Below are 18,446 nucleotides of genomic sequence, written 5' to 3' on the forward strand. Positions count from 1 at the left end.
CAATGGTGCAGTCTCGGCTCACTGCAACCTCCGCCTCCTGGGTTCAAGGGATTCTCCTGCCTCAGCCTCCTGAGTAACTGGGATTATAGGCATGTGCCACCACGCCCAGCTAATTTTTGTATTTTTAGTAGAGACGGGGTTTCACCACATTGGTCAGGCTGGTCTCGAACTCCTGACCTCAGGTGATCCGCCTGCCTCGGCCTCCCAAAGTGCTGGGATTACAGGCGTGAGCCACCACACCCAGCCTATTTACCTATTTTCTCTTAACCTAGAGATAAAATATTTTATTTTTGATATTAAGACAACACACCCAACTGAGTAAGCTATATAACATTACATACTAAATTATAACTGGTACCACTTGCTCTGTTCAAAAAGACCTGCATACCAACCAATTTTTGAAAACTTACTTTAAACATGCTCACTATACAGACACAAAATTATACTACTCCCAAGAGTAAAAGCCGTGAGTTAAAAGCAGAGCTTAGTGAAGCGGAAGGCATTTCTGTGAAGCCAATTTTTCAATTTTTGATTCAAGTAAATACGTAATAGGAAAAAAATCAATTCTAATGCATATGCAAAGCTAACAAGACAGAATATTTTAATCACTCACCATTATGAAACTTTTAAAAATTGTTCTCCTTAGTTGTCTAAAAGAACTAAGTATGGCTTTTTTTAATTCAACTCTCTGGACTTGAACCCTGCAGTTCACACTTAACTCAGCCTGTCCTATGAGACTAATGGCAACACTAAGGCAATGTTGGTGAGACAGTGTCAACCAATATGACACTAACACACCTTCCCACACAGGCACAGGAAAAGCAAAGACCACCAACCCCGCCGTTCTCCACCACTTTGTGGTTCAGACATGGGTGAACAACACATCAAATACAGGAAAGTACCGGCACCCAGGCCAAAATTCCACCCTTCTGCAAGTGGACTTTCCACGACTGGCTCAGGCTACTCCATGTGACTTACAGAGGTATCTGGGGTCAATGCATACACACTCAATAACGTTTGATTCTTAGAGACATCCTAGTTCTGGACCCCAAAGCAGGCTCTTCATCAGGTTGGGAGAAAGTGGACTTCATCCCTACTCCAAACTGTAGCAGCATCTGGGGGTGGGGTGGGGCAGAAAATACATCCACAAGAACAACCGTGTGCCACTTTTTTTGTTCACAGCCCCTTTGAGAATTCAGATTTCATCAGAACCTAAGCCCAGAAACATACATAAAATTGCTTTCAATTTCAGAGGGGTTCACCGACAGAATGCCTCCACAGATTCAAACCCTGTCTCACCCTCAGACAGGCAGAGAAGGGCCAAGGAGTAGTCTCTTCTCAATTCCCTAAGCATTTCTGGCCTAGTCACCAACCATGTCCCAGGACCAGATACAGCAGGAGTCAGATGTTGGGGGTGGAGTGAGCAGGGGATAGAGCATAGGAGAGCAGCAGAGGGAGCTTGAAGAAGGCCAAGTAATCTGGTCTGACAAAAGATTTCTTCAAATGTGACCCTAAGTTATGTTTCAAGCCATCCTTAGGGCTTGTCTAGGAGATGTGAGCCAACCTCAGCTCTTAAATGGGCTGATGGGTGGATGGAAAAAAGGAGGGAAGGGAGGGAGGGAGGGAAAGAAAACCTGCAATGAGATGTATACAAAGTAGCTCATCACTGGGCACTGTGGCTCACGCCTGTAATCCCAAGATTTCAGGAAGTTGTGGCAAGAGGATTGCTTGAGCCCAAGAGTTAGAGACCAGCCTGGGCAACATAGTGAGACTCTGTCTCTACAAAAAGTAAAAAAAAAATTAGCTGGGTATGATGGCATGCACCTGTTGCCCCAGCTACTTAGGAGGCTGAGGTGGGAGGATCGCTTGAGCCTGGAAGGTTGAGGCTACAGTGAGCCATGATTGTCACTGCACTCTAGAATGGGCAACAGAGAGAGATCCCGTCTCAACAAACAAGAAAACAAAGCAGCTTATCCATGTGGTTTACATGTTTCTTTTCTCCTTCTCTCACTTGTGAAATGTGATGAGCTTAGTGGAAAGGAATCAGAATAATCTACTGTGCTGCCTAGGAAATAAGCCATCTCTTTCTCTACCCATCACCACAGCCTTCAGAGACATATTCCGAATGTCTAATTCAGCTGCAGAAGTTGGGCTATGCTCTGTACTTGTAATTACTGTCCACTGAATGTATTACAAATGACTCTATAGGATATCGCAAAACTTCTACAGTCTTACAGTGTTCATACTTCTAAGTGTAAACATTTTAAATGATTCCTCCTCATAGCAAACCCAACTATCTGGGTGGAAAGAAAGGCCTTGGCTCCAACGACAAAAAACGTAGACTAAAAATGGACATTACACTATTTAAATTGATACTCAACTATTAAGCTATACATATCATGCAGAAATTGACATGAATACCTTATATTGCAAACTTTGTTTATATGACACCCATGGTACAGTTTCTCTAGCCCATGAGAAAATACCATAGAGAAACAGTCCACTACCCAGATACTGCCGAGTCAGAAAGATGGAAAAAGGCTAGAAAGTCCAAAACTTGAGACATGATGTTTAAAAGGTGACATCTTAAACTCACCTCTCTTGTTCTGCCACATCTTGAGATGTGAAAGAGAATGAGATAATCAAACACAACAAAAATAAAGAGAAAACAAAATTAAACTGCAAAAACAAAACAAAACAAAACCCACACACACAAACCAGAACATCTACTGGGAAGCAAACATGGGAAGCAAACCAAGGGAAAAAAAAAAAGGTGAAGTTGGCTGTCACTATAAATCATGTTCCTCGGCCTGGTTTTGCTGAGGAAGCCCAGAAGAGGTAGGGGGAGGTTCCCATGGATGCATCAGGGTCTCTCCAGTCAAGCTACACTTAAAAAATCTGTGAATGTGTAAAACGACAAACCTAGGCTAGTTTTTTTTTACATTCCTTTCAGCTCTAAGTCTATAGTTATACTAGCAGCAGACAGAAGAGGCACCTGTGCCACAAAAACTTTTCAAGAAAGAGCACTTCTTCCTACCATTGTCTATTTTCATAGGTGTTCTGAATGAGAATCACATCCACCAGAAAACTTGCCAAATAACTACGTATACTTTTGAGAACATGGTCTGGCTTCAAAGTTTCTGCATTGCTCAGGAAGCATGACATGGCTGGGGCTGAGGTGCAGCACGTGAGACAGCGCATTAAATTAAGCGCATAGTTCTCACCACCAGGGTAGAAGGCAGGCAAAGCTGCAATTAGGAACCAGCATGGGCCCGTGGAGCAGGGGTTAGGGGCAAGAGACCCCCTATTTAACCCTCTGCAGAGTCTGAGGTTAAGTCTCTGATATTTCTCCCCACCCAGTCTCATGCTAAAATGTAATCCCCAGGGTTCGAGATGAGCCTTGTGGGAGGTGATTGGATCATGGGGGTAGATCCCTCATGAATGGTTTAGCACCATGCCCTTGGTGATGAGTGTGTTCTTACTGAGTTCATGCAAGATCTGGTTGCTAAAAAGTCTGCGGCACCTCACCCCCACCTCACTCTCTCTCACCACGTGATCACCTAGTCTCGCTTGGCTTTCTGCCATGAGTAAAAGCTCCCTGAGGCCTCACCAGAAGCCAAGTAGATACAGGCACTAAGCTTCCTGTACAGCCTGCAGAACCATGAGCCAATTAAATCTCTTTTCTTTACAAAGTACCCAGCCTCGGGTATTTCTTTATGGCAATGCCAAAGCAGTCTAATACAAAAAATTGGTACTGAGGGCTTGAGTATTGCTATAAAGATACCTGAAAATGTGGAAGCAGCTTTGGAACTGGGTAATGGGCAGAAGGTGAAAGAGTCTGGAGGGTTCAGAAGAAGACAGAAAAACGAGGGAAAGTTTGGAACTTCTTAGAAATGGGCTAAATGGTTGTGACCAATATGCTGATAGAAATATGGACAGTGGGCTGGGCGCGATGGCTCATGCCTGTAATCCTAGCACTTTGGGAGGCTGAGGCGGGCAGATCACTTGAGGTCAGGAGTTCGAAAACAGCTTGGCCAACATGGTGAAACCCCATCTCCACTAAAATAAAAAACAAAAATTAGCCAGGCATGGTGGTGGACGCCTGTAATCCCAGCTACTCCAAAGGCTGTGGCAGGAAAATCATTGGAACCTGGGAGGCAGAGGTTGCAGTTAGCCAAGACTGCACCACTGCACTCCAGCCTGGGTGACAGAGCAGGACTCCATCTCAATAAAAAATAATAATATTAAAATAAAATAAAATAAATACGGACAGTAAAGGCCACGCTGATGAGGCTCAGATGGAAATGAAGAAGTTCTTGGGAACTGGAGTAAGGATCACCCCTGCTACGTCCTAGCAAAGAATTTGGCTGCACTGTGTCCATGTCCCAGGAATTTGTGGAATTAAATAACTTGTCTGATTTCACAAGCTCATAGGTGGAAAGAGATGAGTCATGGATGAGACTGTCATCCATGGATGGGCTTTGGACTTGATGCTAGAATGAGTTAAGACTTTGGGGAATGGCTGGAAAGAGATTATTATACTCACCAATGTGAGAAAGACATGAGATCTGGGGGGCCAGGAGCAGAATGATATAGTCTGGATATTTATCCCCTCCAAATTTCATGTTAAAATATAAACCCCAGTATTGGAGGTGGGGACTGGTGGGAGGTATTTGGATCCCTCATGAATGGCTTAGTGCCATGCCCTTGGTGACAGACAACTGCTGACTCCAAGTTCACACCAGATCTAGTTGTTTCAAAGTTTGTGGCACCCCTAGTCTCTCTCTTCCTCCCTCTCTCACCACGTGATTGCCTGGTCCCACTTGGCTTTCCGAAGTAAGTTAAAGTCCTCTGAGGCCTCACCAGAAGCCAAACAGATACAGGCACCAAGCTTCATGTAAAGCCTGCAGAACCATGAGCCAATTAAACCTCTTTTCTTTTTATAAATTACCCAGCCTCAGGAACTTCCTTATAGCAACACAAAAATGGCCTAATACAGACTCTAACCCAGAGAGCAAACTGGCCACCACAGGACACAGCAGCTCACACATGGGCCTGTACAGTGGTTTCAATTTAAAAAAAAAAATAGGTGCCACTATTTAAAAAGCAGCGTATTTCATGCAAGGCCCAAATAGCTGGATTCTTTAAATACAGAAGATGCAGCAACTACAGGCCTGAGCTTAGGGGACCCTGCCTCTCAACAGAGACAAGCTCTCCAGGTCCTAGCCAACTTCACTACTTCACTTACTGCCTAGCTCTGGAGGCAGGCGATTGAGACCACTGACTCTCAATCTTATTTTCCCGTGGCCATTAACCCAATAAGTGTGAGTAACACCATCCCAAGGCTGTTCTAGACAAATAAGAATGTCTAAGTACTACGCAAATACGTTATTATAACACAGTATCTACCTAACAGGGCCCCAAAGGACCCCTTTTCAGGAATTTTTTTCGAAAGTTCTAGCAGTGCTTTTTGCATTTAAACACATCTTAAATTTAACTTTCCAGCCAATTAAAATATCTGTCAAACTGGCTGGCTGAGTGGTTTCATAATTTCTTAAATTCCAAGAGCATTTATAGGTGCCTGGAACTTGAAAGTGTAGAAAACTTTCACTCGAGTTTCTATTCTGCTTCCACGCGTACCCCCAGACCCTTGCAGAAATCAGGAACTCTTCCCAAATCGTCTTCTTCATAATACAGTAAGGAACTGATGTAACCAGCAGACTTTCCTTTTTAAAAGGAAATGCGGGAAGGGATACTACTTAGGCCGTTAAAGGGTCAAAAAGAATGGATCAGACTCGGTCCAAAGTCTGTCCAACAGGTGGGACGTCGCCTCCAAGAACATGTCGCGCGGCTCCGCTCTCCCGCGGCTGCGGCAAGGGCGACCTCACTTCCTCCCTGTGCCAGGCTGGAGGAAAGATCTAGCGGGAGCTCGTAATAAAACACACCACTTCTCGGGTTTGCTTCCCAAGTTTCTGGAACTTTCTTTAACTTCAGATGTGCAGATGTCAAAAATGAGACGGGAGGGGAGACACTGTGTGACAAAAACTGTGAGAGGCCCTGGGGAAGAAATCTGCACTCGGACACTGGGCAAAACTGTCTGCCAATTCCTCCTTGTCGCCAACGGCCTCACTCAGAATTGAGAACGCCCAGGGACCCTCTGCTGACGACTCCCCACCCCAGCCCGGCTTCCGGAGAGGACCGAGCCCGCCGCCCACGGCCCGCGCCCCGCGCACTCACTGCTCGGCCGGGCACTGCATCTCGGGCAGCGGCTGCCCGCTGGCCGCCGCCTTCCCGCCCTCCCGCGCCGCGGCCCCAGCCTCCCGCGCCGGCGTCTCCGCGCAGCTCGCGCCTGGCCACGCTCCGGGTTGGGGCATAGTCCCCCGACTCATGCGGCCGCTCGGGGCCGAAGGGGTTCAGCCGGCTCCGAACGACCCGGAGCCCCTCCCGTCGGGGTGCCAGGCAGTGGTCGCAGCAGCTCAGCTGCGCGGGCGGTTTTCGAGGGTCCGCAGGGTGCTTCCGCGCGCGTCAGCGCGGCCCGCCCCACGGCCTCTGACCCTGCGCGAGGAGGTGCGGCCTGAGGCGGAGAGGCGCGGACGCGGCGCATGCGCATACACGTGCGCGGGCTGAGCCGCAGGGGCCTGGAGGGGGAACCGCGCGATGCGGCTGCTGCGCATGCTCTGTCCCCGGGCCCCGCTGGCTTGCTTCCCTTGTCAGCTGTGTGTGGGGACTGGCAGAGGGTGTGAGAGCTGGAAACTACCGGACGAGCGGCGGGGAGCGTCCTGGGTGAGGAGGAGGAAGGCCGGTCTTAGGTGTGAAGGGTGCTGACGCGTTCTGGCGCCTTGCGGTGTCACACTTGGCTTCCGAGCGTTGCCCTCCGCCGGAACGGGTTTTCCTCAGCTGTGAAGCGTGGCTGCGGCCTGCCCGGGCTGTCGCCCGCCGGGACGGCTCAGACGCCCGAGCCCAGCGGGCCTAGGCCTCCGCTGTCGGGCCAGGCCGGTCGCTCCGGGGCTGGGAGTTACCGCACCGGAGTTGGGGCGGAGAAGGCGAACTGGTTCAATTCAAACCGGTTAAGCAAGCGCAGCAGTGTGTGTTCTTGGATCATAGTATTTCATGTAAACATTTTGATTTAAGAGGAACAAAAGGGAAAATACCGTTTTCAAGCATCCAAGGGCGAAATGCTTCATCTCTGGGATGGAGTAGAGGAGTAGCCTCTAAGGTTGAGTTGCAATCGTGGGTGCAAAAAGTATGGGTGAAGCAGAGTGCAGCGCCGGAACAGGGCGGAATGGAATGGCGTGGGCAGTTCAGAAACCCGCGAGGAGTCCAGGACGGAACAGGTAGGGAGCAGGGGATTGTACTAAAAGATGAAACTGAAAAGAGGAGGGGTACTGGAGCCCAGATCATGAAAAGCCATATTAGGCTAACTGTGGAGCTTATGCTTAATCCTCATTGACAGATCTTGAGATCATTTTGAACAATCACTTTGTCTTCAGTTTGGTAAAAGTTTGGAGAAGGGCAAGACTTTGGAAGACCAGCTTAGGGAGACTAAATAGTAGTGACCTCCAAGGGACAAACAGAAACGGAAAGAATATTTATATTTTGTGCCACAGAACTCCGGGGATATTGTTTTCTCCTTTAATTTTACTTGAAAAAGTAATAAATGTACATGCCAAGAAATTCAGAGCATACAACAGAATATAAAAAGACTATTAAGGTGTGGGATTGTAGAGGGTTGAGTAGGGTCTGCCAAAATAAATGTCCACCTAGACCCTCACAATATTAACTTATTTGGAAATAGGCCCTTTGCAGATATAATTAGTTAAGATAAGGTCATACTGGTATAGAGTGAGCCCTAAATCCAATGGTTGGTGCCCTTAGAAGAGGACAGATAGATAAATGAGCACAGAGGGAGGAAGGCCATTTGGAGATAGAAGCAGAGGTTGGAGTGATGCAACTGGAAGCCAAGAAACGCCACAGAATGCCAGGAGCCAGCAGAAACTAAGAAAAGGCAAAGAAGGATTATTCCAAAGCACCTTCCGAAGAAGCTTGGCCCTGCCGAAAACCTGATTTCAGACTTCTAGCCCCCAAAACTGCAAGAGAATAAATTTTGTTGTTTTAAGATGCACAGTTTGTGGTACTTTGTCTTGACCACTCCAGGAAACTCATATAGGGATCAAGGTGGAAAGATTATAAATTCAGGCCAAATTTATTGATTTGGACCCACCAGAGATTCTGGATTCAATGTTTTATCTCAGAGGCTTAGAAAAAGCCCTAATGCTGTGTTTAATTGCTGAGTATGTCTTTTCCAATTATGCATGTCAAACTAGGAAAACAACCACAGGATGGGTTTGGGGACCCACTGAGCCCACCGTGAGAAGGATCTGAGTGAAAACTCCATTGATCGTTTAACCTCCATCCACCCAGAAGGACCTATGCTAAATGAAGTTGAAGTGCCAGAACTGCCTAGTTATTTGTAGAGAAAGGTATCCACAGGCTTGGGGAGATTGGAATGTTAGAGTGGATTTATCATTTAAGACCTGCTTACCCACCCCAGGAGGGTCCAGAGGACATACCTTTTACCATGACTGTAAGAAATAAATTTGTGAGGAGAACCCTAGCATCCTTGAAGAGATCTGTGGCTGCCCTTCTCTTTAGTCACATACATGTTACAGTGGAAACTGCTACCATCAAACTGGGATTCCTAAGTGCCACCCCAGGGTGGCACTTAATTGCCAAAAAGTAGGTGGGCATGATTACTATAATTACCAGCAGAGCTAAAACAATATTGTCTTACTTACAGAGACCTGTGCTGTTGGCCACTTAATCGTTGTGTCCCTAGAAAAATAAACAGGCAATCTACTAAGTTCTTATTGTCCTGTGTAAGTGCAAGAGTTCTAGATCTAGGAAACAGACATCCTAACTTGCATCACCAAAACAAGAGTCATAATCTCTCAATCAATTCCCAGACTTGAGCCAGTTTACACTCTCACAACTCTGAATGAAGGAGAGGCTGGATCCTCTTGAGGAAGGACTCTGCTACATTGCCAAAAATATGTACTGTTATTTCCCCCAAAGAGACCAATAGCCATCTACCAGGGTAACTGTGCATTGCGGGAAGAGAAATAATCAGATTTGTCAGGGATTACTACACAGTGGCTCTGATCTGATACTAATCTGGGGAAACCAGAAACTTTACTCTGCCTGCCAGTCAGACTAGAGGCCTAATGGAGGTGGAGTGATCAATGGAGTTTCAGCTCAGGTTCATCTCTCATTAGACCCATTGAGTCCCTGGACCTATCCTGTGCTTATATTTCCCCAGTTCCAGAATGCATAATTAAAAGAGATATACTTGGCCGGACACGGTGGCTCACACCTTTATTCCCAGCACTATGGGAGGCCAAGGTGGGCAGATCACAAGGTCAGTAGTTAGAGACCAGCCTGGCCAACATGGTGAATCCCTGTTTCTACTAAAAATACAAAAACAATATAGCTGGGCGTGGTGGCGGGCACCTGTAATCCCAGCTACTTGGGAGGCTGAGGCAGAAGAATCGTTTAAACTTGGGAGGCAGAGGTTGCAGTGAGCCAAGATTGCGCCATTACACTCCAGCTTGGGCGACAGGGCAAGACTCTGTCTCAAAAAAAACCAAAAAAAAACACAAAGAGATATACTCAGCAGCTGGAAGAATCCCCACATTGCTTCCCTGACCTGTAAAAACTATTGTAATAGGAAAGGCCAAATGGAAGCCACTAGAACTGCTTATACCTATGAGAATAGCAAACTAAAAACAATGTCACATTCTTGGAGAGATTGTAAAGATTAGTGCCACTGTCAAAGACTTGAAAGTTGCAGTTGCAGAGGTGGTGACAACCACTACATTTCTTTTCCCCTCACCTATTTGGCATGTGCAAAACACAAATGGATCTTGAAAAATAACAATAGATTCTTATAAACCTAATTACATGGTGACTCCAATTGCACTGCCATTTAGATGTTTCATTACTTGAGCAAATCACATCTCCTAGTACTAGATACGCAGCTATTAATCAGACACGTGCTTTTTCCCTCTATACTTATTAGAAAATACCATCAGAAGGAATTTACCTTCAACTGGCAAGACCACTATACAACTTCCTGTCCCTCTACAGGGATATAGCAACCCTTTAGCCCTATGTCATAATTTAGTCTTCCACTTCCAAAGAACTTCATACTGGTCCATTACATTGATGATATTATGCTGATTACTCATGGTAAGCAGGAAGTAGCAATTACTCTAGACATATTGGTAAAATATTTGCATGTCTGAAGACAGGAAATAAGTCTCACAAAACATCTGGGACCCTCCACCTCATGAAATTTCTAGGGGACCAGTATGGGACATGTCAAGATATCACTTGCAAGCTGAAGAATAAGTTGTTGCATTTGGCCCCTTCTACAACCAAAAAAAACAAAACACACACACAATACCTTGTAGGAGAAGAGATGGCTCTACAACAGGTCCAGGCTATTGGGCAAGTTCAGCCATTTGGGCCATATGATCCAGCAGATCTGATGGTGCTTAGTGTCAATGGCAGATTTAAATGCTGTTGGGAGGCCAGGCATAGTGGCTCACGCCTGTAATCCCAGCACTTTAGGAGGCCAAGGCGGGAGGATCACTTCAGCCCAGGAGTTTGAGACCAGCCCCACCTCCACAAAAAAAAAAAAAAAAAAAAAAAAAAGGCAATTAGCCAGGTGTGGTAGTACACACCTGTAGTCCATCCTAACTGCTTGCTTGCAAGGCTGAGGCAGGATCCCTTGAGCCCAGGAATTCAAGTTACAGTGAGCTATGATCATGCAACTGCACTCCAGCTTAGTCAACAGGGCAAGCCCCTTTCTCCCAAAAAATAAGTAAGTGCTGTTTATAATCTTTGGTGAATCACAGTACAAACCCTTAGAATTTTGGAGCAAATCTCTGTCATTGTCTGTGAGTAACTACTCTGCTTTTAAGAAACAACTTTTGGTTTGCTACTGGACCTTAGTAGAAACTGAAAAGTTAACAATAGGCCACCAAGTTAATATGTGACTTGAACTCAGTGATAAATCATGTTGATGGCATGTAACCTTCATATGATCTGATAAAAATGGCATTGTACTTCTATGATTTTCCTCCCCCAAACCCATAACCCCAGTGTAATTAAAAAAAAAAAAATAGACAATACCATTAGAGGGGCATCCTACAAAATACCAGTACTCTTAAAACTGTCAAGGTCATCAAAAACAAGGAATGTATGAGAAACGCACAGCGAAGAGGAGAGATGGCAACTAAATGTAATTCTGGTGTCCTGGGTGGGATCCTGTAACAAAAAAAAAAAAAAAAAAAAAAAAAAAAGACATTAGGTTAAACAAGGAAATCTGAATTAACCATGGACTTTAATATATCAGTACTAATTCATTAATTGTAACAAATGGAGTGGTTCATGCCTGTAATCCCAGCACTTTGGGTGGCTGAGGCGGGAGGACTGCTTGAGCCCAGGAGTTCAAGATCAGCCTAGGCAACACGGTGAAACCCTACCTCTACAGACAAAAATTAGCCAGGCGTGGTGGTGTGCACCTGTGGTCCCAGCTACTTGGGAGGCTGAGGTAGGAAGACTTCTTGAACCTGGGAGTTTGAGGCAGCAGTGAGTGATGATCGCGCCACAGCACTCCAGCCTGGGTGATGGAATGAGACCCTGTCTCACAACAACAACAACAACAACACAAAAGTAACATACCATAATAATCTAAGATGTTAGATGTTAGTAACAGAGGAAGTTGGATGCAGAGTATATGGGAACTCTGTACTATCTTCTCAAGTTTTCTGTAAATCTAAAACTGTTCTAAAAAATAATGTCTCTTTTTTTAATCAGAAATAAAACCAAGGTGGGCTGCGATGGCTCACACTTATAATCCCAGCACTTTGGGAGGCCTAGGTGGGTGGATCACGTGAGATGAGGAGTGCGAGACAAGCCTAGCCAACATGGTAAAAATCCATCTCTACCAAAAACTACAAAAATTAGCTGGGTGTGGTGGCATGCACCTGTAGTCCCAGCTACTCAGGAGACTGAGGCAGGAGAATCACTTGAACCTGGGAGGTGGAGGCTTTATTGAGCTGAGATCATGCCACTGTACTCCATCCTGAGTGACAGAGTGACACCCTGTCTCCAAATAAATAAATAAACCACCATATCATAAAGTGTTAAACCAAGACTTTCCAAAATAAGAATATGCATTCATTGTTCTAACTTTGTCCTTTAATTTAAAAAATTCAGTGTTGTCCAGGCGTGGTGGCTCATGCCTGTAATCCCAGCACTTTGGGAGGCCAAGGCCCATAGATCACTTGAGGTTAGGAGTTCAAGACCAGCCTGGGCAACATGGTGAAACCTTGTCTCTACTGAAAATACAAAAATTAGCTGGGCATAGTGGTGATCACCTATAATCTCAGCTACTCGAGAGGCTGAAGCAGAAGAATCTCTTGAACCTGGGAGGTGGAGGTTGCAGTGAGCCAAGATTACTCCACTGTACTCCAACCTGGGTGACAGAGTGACACTCTGTCTCAAAAAAAAAAAAAAAATTAAAAATTAACTGTTAAATCATTTTGTCTTTATCTTTTAAAACTTCTATGATGTGTATGTTTCTGGTATACATAATACAGAGATGCAACATGAGTTTTTAATATATTCATATTTGGGATATGCTAATTTTTTACTGTTATTACAGAATGAAATGATTAGAGGAATGTATATGTGTATTAAATAAATCAAAAACTAGGGTTTTTATTTTATTTTATTTTATTTTTTTTGAGACAGAGTCTCGCTCTGTTGCCCAGGCTGGAGTGTGTGGCATGATCTCAGCTCACTGCAACCTCTGCCTCCCGGGTTCAAGCAATTCTCCTGCCTCAGCCTCCCAAGTAGCTGGGACTATAGGCGCCCACCACCACGCCTGGCTAATTTTTATTTTGTTTTGTTTTGTATTTTTAGTAGAGACAGGGTTTCACCATGTTGGCCAGGCTTGTCTCCAACTCCTGACCTCAAGTGATCTGCCCGCCACGGCCTCCCAAAGTGTTGGGATTACAAGCATGAGCCACCACGCCCGGTCAAACACTAGGGTTTCTTAGAAGCAGTCATGAGAATAAAGCCCATGAACTGTGATATAATTACAACAATTAGCCTATTCTTATGTCAAGATAAATAACATAAAAACCCATAAGCTTAAGTAAAAGCCTATGTAATAACTTACAGACAATGCGTCAGTTTTCAGTTTCTTCTTAGAATCAAACCAGATAAATACATATGATGGTACTGTAATTTGCAAATACTTGGTAACTTACATTTTCAATCAATCACCTTAAATTTATATATCTGCTTCAGTGGCCTTGCCCAGAATAGTTAATATGTGAAAGATTCCACATTCCTTTTCATTGAATGCTGTAGTCCTTACTTGTAATATATCTGTTCCCAAAGAACAATGCTAAGCCATTACAGTGTTCTTATTTTTTAAAATTTTCTTTAAGGAGCTTAACACAAGTTGGATGCATAGTCCCCCTTTTCAATACCATAAACTCATGATTTACAGTCAGGTTAAAATACCCTATATTTTTATACTCTCTGGAATTTCCCAGTGCCACAGTAATAACAATTAGATTTAAAGTGTATTCTGTACATCAATCTCTAAAGTACTCACAGGAAAGGTACTTTTTAGTTTATTCTAGTTTTATAGGTTCATGGACTGTAACCAAGCTTTGGAAGAAACTATTATTAGTTTCACTTAGAAATTAACTACCCTAGGAATACTCAAGTATTAATTTTAAAGACTTATTCAAAATGCCTCCTGATTACTGAATGCTCATTTTGGTATTTTGTATTTTTTTTTCTTTAAGTTCTGGGAAACGTGCAGAACGTGCAGGTTTGTTACATAGGTATACATGTGTCATGGTGGTTTCCTGCACCTGTCAACCCGTCATCTAGGTTTTAATTGAATGCCCATTTTTAAAAAACAGAATTAGAGGGGGAAAAAAACCTACTGTGCTTTTTGTAGTTCTGAAGTTAAATGAAATAACTTTATAGAGAAAAAATAGAGGAAATAGCTCAATAGAAAAAAATATCTTGCTGTAAAATTAGTTTACCTGGAAACCCCCAAAACTTTCCCCAAGAGTTTTTATTGGGAGAAGTATGGGTCATAATGAAATTTATGTTATCATGAAAATGAAACCGTTTTGTATATAAGGAGGAGAGAGAATGATGCTGTTGTAATTCACAGACTTGGAGTTCTGGAAAATATTAAATCAGTCATTTGCCTCTAGCTAAACAAAATTTCACCTCTAAGAATCCTCCAGACAGATGATAATCTTAATTTGTTTGGAGAGCTTCTGAAATGGAATTCCATACTCTTGGTACCCTAGTATCTGCTATGGATGGAATTCCATACTCCTGGTAGCTTAGTATCTGCTATGGATTGAATTACTGAATTGTGTCTCCCCAAAATTCCTGCGTTGAAGTCCTAACCCCCAATGTGACTATATTTGGAGATAGGGCCTACAAGAAGGTGATAAAGGTTAAATGAGGTCAAAAGGGTTGGGCCCTAATATGAAGGGGCTGGCGTCCTTATAAGAAGAAGAGACACCAGAGCTCACTATGTGAGGACACAGCAAGAAGACAGCCATCTGAAAACCAGGAAGAAAGCCATTAGCAGAAACTGAATCAGCTGGCACCTCAATCTTACTTTCCAGTCTCCAGTACTGTGAGAAAAACCTGTTATTTAATCCATCTAGTCTTGGTATCTTGGTCTGCTAGGGCTAGGTAATTCCCTACAGAGTAATTCCCTACACTTACCTTTTAGGACAAGCATATGGGTTTCTTTGGAAAGGAAATCCATCATTGATAGCACATAGTGGAACTTAAAAAGAGCTAGAGGGGCAAATCATAGATGTTTCCTAAGAAAATAAAGGTAAGGAAGAGACCCTTTGTCACTCACAGGAAACCTTCACCTCCTCAAGTAGTCTTATGTTAGGTTAATGATTCTCTCACAGCCTGATCTCATCTCCTTGGTAGTCACAAGGAAAAGCACTACCCTACTGTGATGGTTAATATTCAGTGTCAACCTGATTGGATTGAAGGATACAAAGTATTGTTCCTGGGTGTGTCTGTGAGGATGTTTGTTGCCAAAGGAGATTAACATTTGTCAGTGGACTGGGAAGGGCAGACCCAGCCTTAATCTGGGTGGCTAGAATAAAAGCAGGCAGAAGGCCAGGCACGGTGGCTCACGCCTGTAATCCCAGCACTTTGGGAGGCCGAGGAGGGCGGATCACGAGGTCAGGAGATCGAGACCATCCTGGCTAACACAGTGAAACCCTGTCTCTACTAAAAATACATAAAAATTAGCCAGGCGTGGCACCTGTAGTCCCAGCTCCTCGGGAGGCTGAGGCAGGAGAATGGCATGAACATGGGAGGCAGAGCTTGCAGTGAGCTGTGATCTCGCCACTGCACTCCAGCCTGGGTTACAGAGCGAGACTCCGTCCTCCCCTACCCCCCACCAAAAAAAAGGCAGAAGAACGTGAAAAGACTAGACTGGTTTAGTCTTCCGACCTACATCTTTCTCCTGTGCTGGATGCTTCCTGCCCTGAAACATTGGACTCCAAGTTCTTTAGCTTTGGGACTCAGACTGGCTTCCTTGCTCCTCAGCTTGCAGACAGCCTATTGTGGGACATCACCTTGTGATCATGCGAGTCAATACTCCTTAATAAACTCCCCTTTATATATACATCTATCCTATTCGTTTTGTCTCTTTAGAGAACCATGACTAATATACCTACTATTAACAAAAACTCTACTTGTGAGAAGGTAGGTGGTCAACCTTATCTTTGAAAGTCATACCAGGATATCACTGGCAAAGTCACAAGGGCTTTCTGGATCTTCTGCTAATATTTTGTCTCACACATTTTTCTTTTGTCTTGGTCCAGAACTTAGGGATAAGAATGTATAAAATTTCATCACTATTGCATCATTCCTATAGACCTTGGCAGCCAGAATCCATCTTAAAATAGTAGTCTTCAAACTGAGGCACCTGTGTCTCCTGAGGCACAGCAACACCACTTTTATACAGTTGCGCAGCAAAGGCCCTGGAGTACGAGATCTTTTTACAGATGCATGAGGACGTAAATTGGCCTGTGCTCCTTTCTAACCACTTCCTTCATGTTTACCATATCCCTGCTTAACAAAAATAAAAGGTTCTCAGCCATGCCAAATCTTTCTAGTGTGTGCCTCAAGAACTACATTGTCCAATACAGTAGCCAGTAGGCAAGTGTGCCTCCTGAGCACTTGAAATGTAGCTGGTCAGAATTAAGATGTGCTGTTTGTGAAAAACACAGGATTTTAAGGACTTAGTATACCCCCTAAAAAGAATGTAAAATAATCACAGATTTTTTTTTTTTTTTTTTTTTTTTTTTTTTTTGAGATAGAGTCTCACTCTGTTGCCCAGGCTGGAGTGCAATGGAACGATCATAGCTCACTGCAGTCTCGACCTCCCAGGTTTAAGTGATCCTCCCATCTCAGTCTCCCAAGTAGCTGGGACTACAGGTACACAGCACCACACCCAGCTAATTTTTTATATTTTCTGTTTCACCATGTTGTCCAGGCTGGTCTCAAACTCCTGGTCTCAAGCGATCCTCCTGCCTCAGCCTCACAAAGTACTGGGATTACAGGGATGAAGCCCCACACCTGGCCTATAATTTTAAAATACTGATTATATGTTGGCAAAATTTTGGAAATACTGCATTATATAAGATACTAATTTCAACTGTTGCTTTTTGCTTTTTTAATATGGCTACTAGAAAATCTTAAGTTATGTATGATGCAGCTCACATTATATTTCTATTGGATGGTGGTATTCTAGAGCTTCAAATCAGATAAACAACTTAAATACTTCTTTCAGAGAAGCCTATAATAAGGCACTGGAAACTTACATTTGGTTTTTTCCTTTTGGTTTCTTTCCTTCATGTCTTTCCTTTTCTTCCCTTAACAGTGGGTATTTTGATATTTAAGTGGAGTATTTTTGCCGGTATGTTAATTCAGATATAGCATAGAGTGGGTTGGTAAGGGTGATGTAGTGTAGCAAAGAGAAAACTAGCTATATGACCTTGGGCAAGTCATTTAACTTCTCTGAGGCTCAAATTTTAAGCTTTTAGTTTCCCTAAAAGATGACTTGCTCCTGAGGGAGTCTTGGAAGAACAAAGAAGAGAGTATTGGTAGCATCTTATGTCATCAAGGTGACAGACTCATGGCAAAGCTCTCTGCCTTACCTAATGTTCACCTTAGAATGAAGATTTAAAGTGAGACGGCTGCCTTACTGTACGTCCCAGAAATGGAAAAGGTGATCTACTCTTAATAATTAGATAATCATTCCTTTGAAATTCAGGTGATTTCTGATTCCTTGCTTCGAACAAATTTGAGGGAGAGCCTAAAGTTATTAGCTGATGATTAAAAATAATATTTCATGAGAGATTACTATGATATTTTTGCCATGCAATTCGGAAGCTCAAGGATTTGATTTTGTGATAACAAAACTATTTCCACCTATTTAGGAGGACAGTGTTTTATAGTTTTTATAAAATTCAAAAATAGGCATAGAATTGAAATTAAATCCTATCTCTTTCTAACAGTAAATTGTATTCATCGATAGATCTGGAGTGCAGTGGTGCAGTCATAGCTCACTGCAGCCTCAAACTCCTGGGCTCAAGCAATCATCCTGCCTCAGCCTCCTGAGTAGCTGAGATTACAGGCACATGCCACCGTACCCAGCTAATTTTTTTTTATAAACACAGAGTCTCACCATGTTATCCAAGCTGGTCTTGAATTCCTGGTTTCAAGTGATTCCCCTGCCTTGACCTCCCAAAGTGCTTTGGATGACAGGCATGAGCAACCATGCCCTGCCTTCATCAATAAATTTTGAAAGAGATGTATATAACCAAATTTTACTAATATTTAACAATTATCAACATTTAAATATGCTATTTTGATCAGATTTTTATGACTAATGTTATAATGAAACTTTCAAGTAAATTTAAGTAATAAGACTTTCAAACATAAAAATATATTGCATTAAATAGAATTCTGTGAATGGGAAACAGAAAGGAAATAATTCAATAAGAAAAAGGAATGATGTAAAATTACAGTTTTTTATGAATGATAATGAATTTCTAATGTGTTAGATTCTATTGAAAATAAGTCATGATTATTTTAAAATACCTATTTACAATACAATGGAAATTATATCCTTTAAAACTAAGTTTCTAATAGAAAATTTTATTTTTATTTTATATATAATGTACATATTTTGGGGAACATGTGATAATACATTCATATAGTAAAGATCAACTCAGTGTAATTGGGATGTCCATCACCTTAAATATTTGTCTTTTTTTATCCTGGAAACATTCAAA

The 18,446-nt window shown here is 43.2% G+C and overlaps 1 protein-coding gene and 1 long non-coding RNA gene across 2 annotated transcripts in view; both read right to left on the minus strand.

Moving 5' to 3' along the window:
- Nucleotides 1-6,521, minus strand: part of OTULIN (OTU deubiquitinase with linear linkage specificity) — a 37,509-nt gene extending 30,988 nt beyond the window's left edge. Inside the window, exon 1 of the mRNA XM_007961243.3 lies at nt 6,238-6,521. Coding sequence (XP_007959434.2) covers nt 6,238-6,389 — 152 coding nt within the window. The 5' untranslated portion in view covers nt 6,390-6,521. The remainder of the gene's footprint in view (nt 1-6,237) is intronic.
- A 4,724-nt stretch (nt 6,522-11,245) lies between these two features.
- LOC140711528 (uncharacterized) overlaps nt 11,246-18,446 on the minus strand; it is a 41,554-nt gene continuing 34,353 nt past the window's right edge. The window contains exon 3 of the long non-coding RNA XR_012092812.1: nt 11,246-11,328. This is a non-coding gene — a long non-coding RNA (uncharacterized lncRNA). The remainder of the gene's footprint in view (nt 11,329-18,446) is intronic.

The sequence above is a fragment of the Chlorocebus sabaeus genome, chromosome 4 (assembly GCF_047675955.1).
Source record: "Chlorocebus sabaeus isolate Y175 chromosome 4, mChlSab1.0.hap1, whole genome shotgun sequence".
NCBI classification, from domain to species: domain Eukaryota; kingdom Metazoa; phylum Chordata; class Mammalia; order Primates; family Cercopithecidae; genus Chlorocebus; species Chlorocebus sabaeus.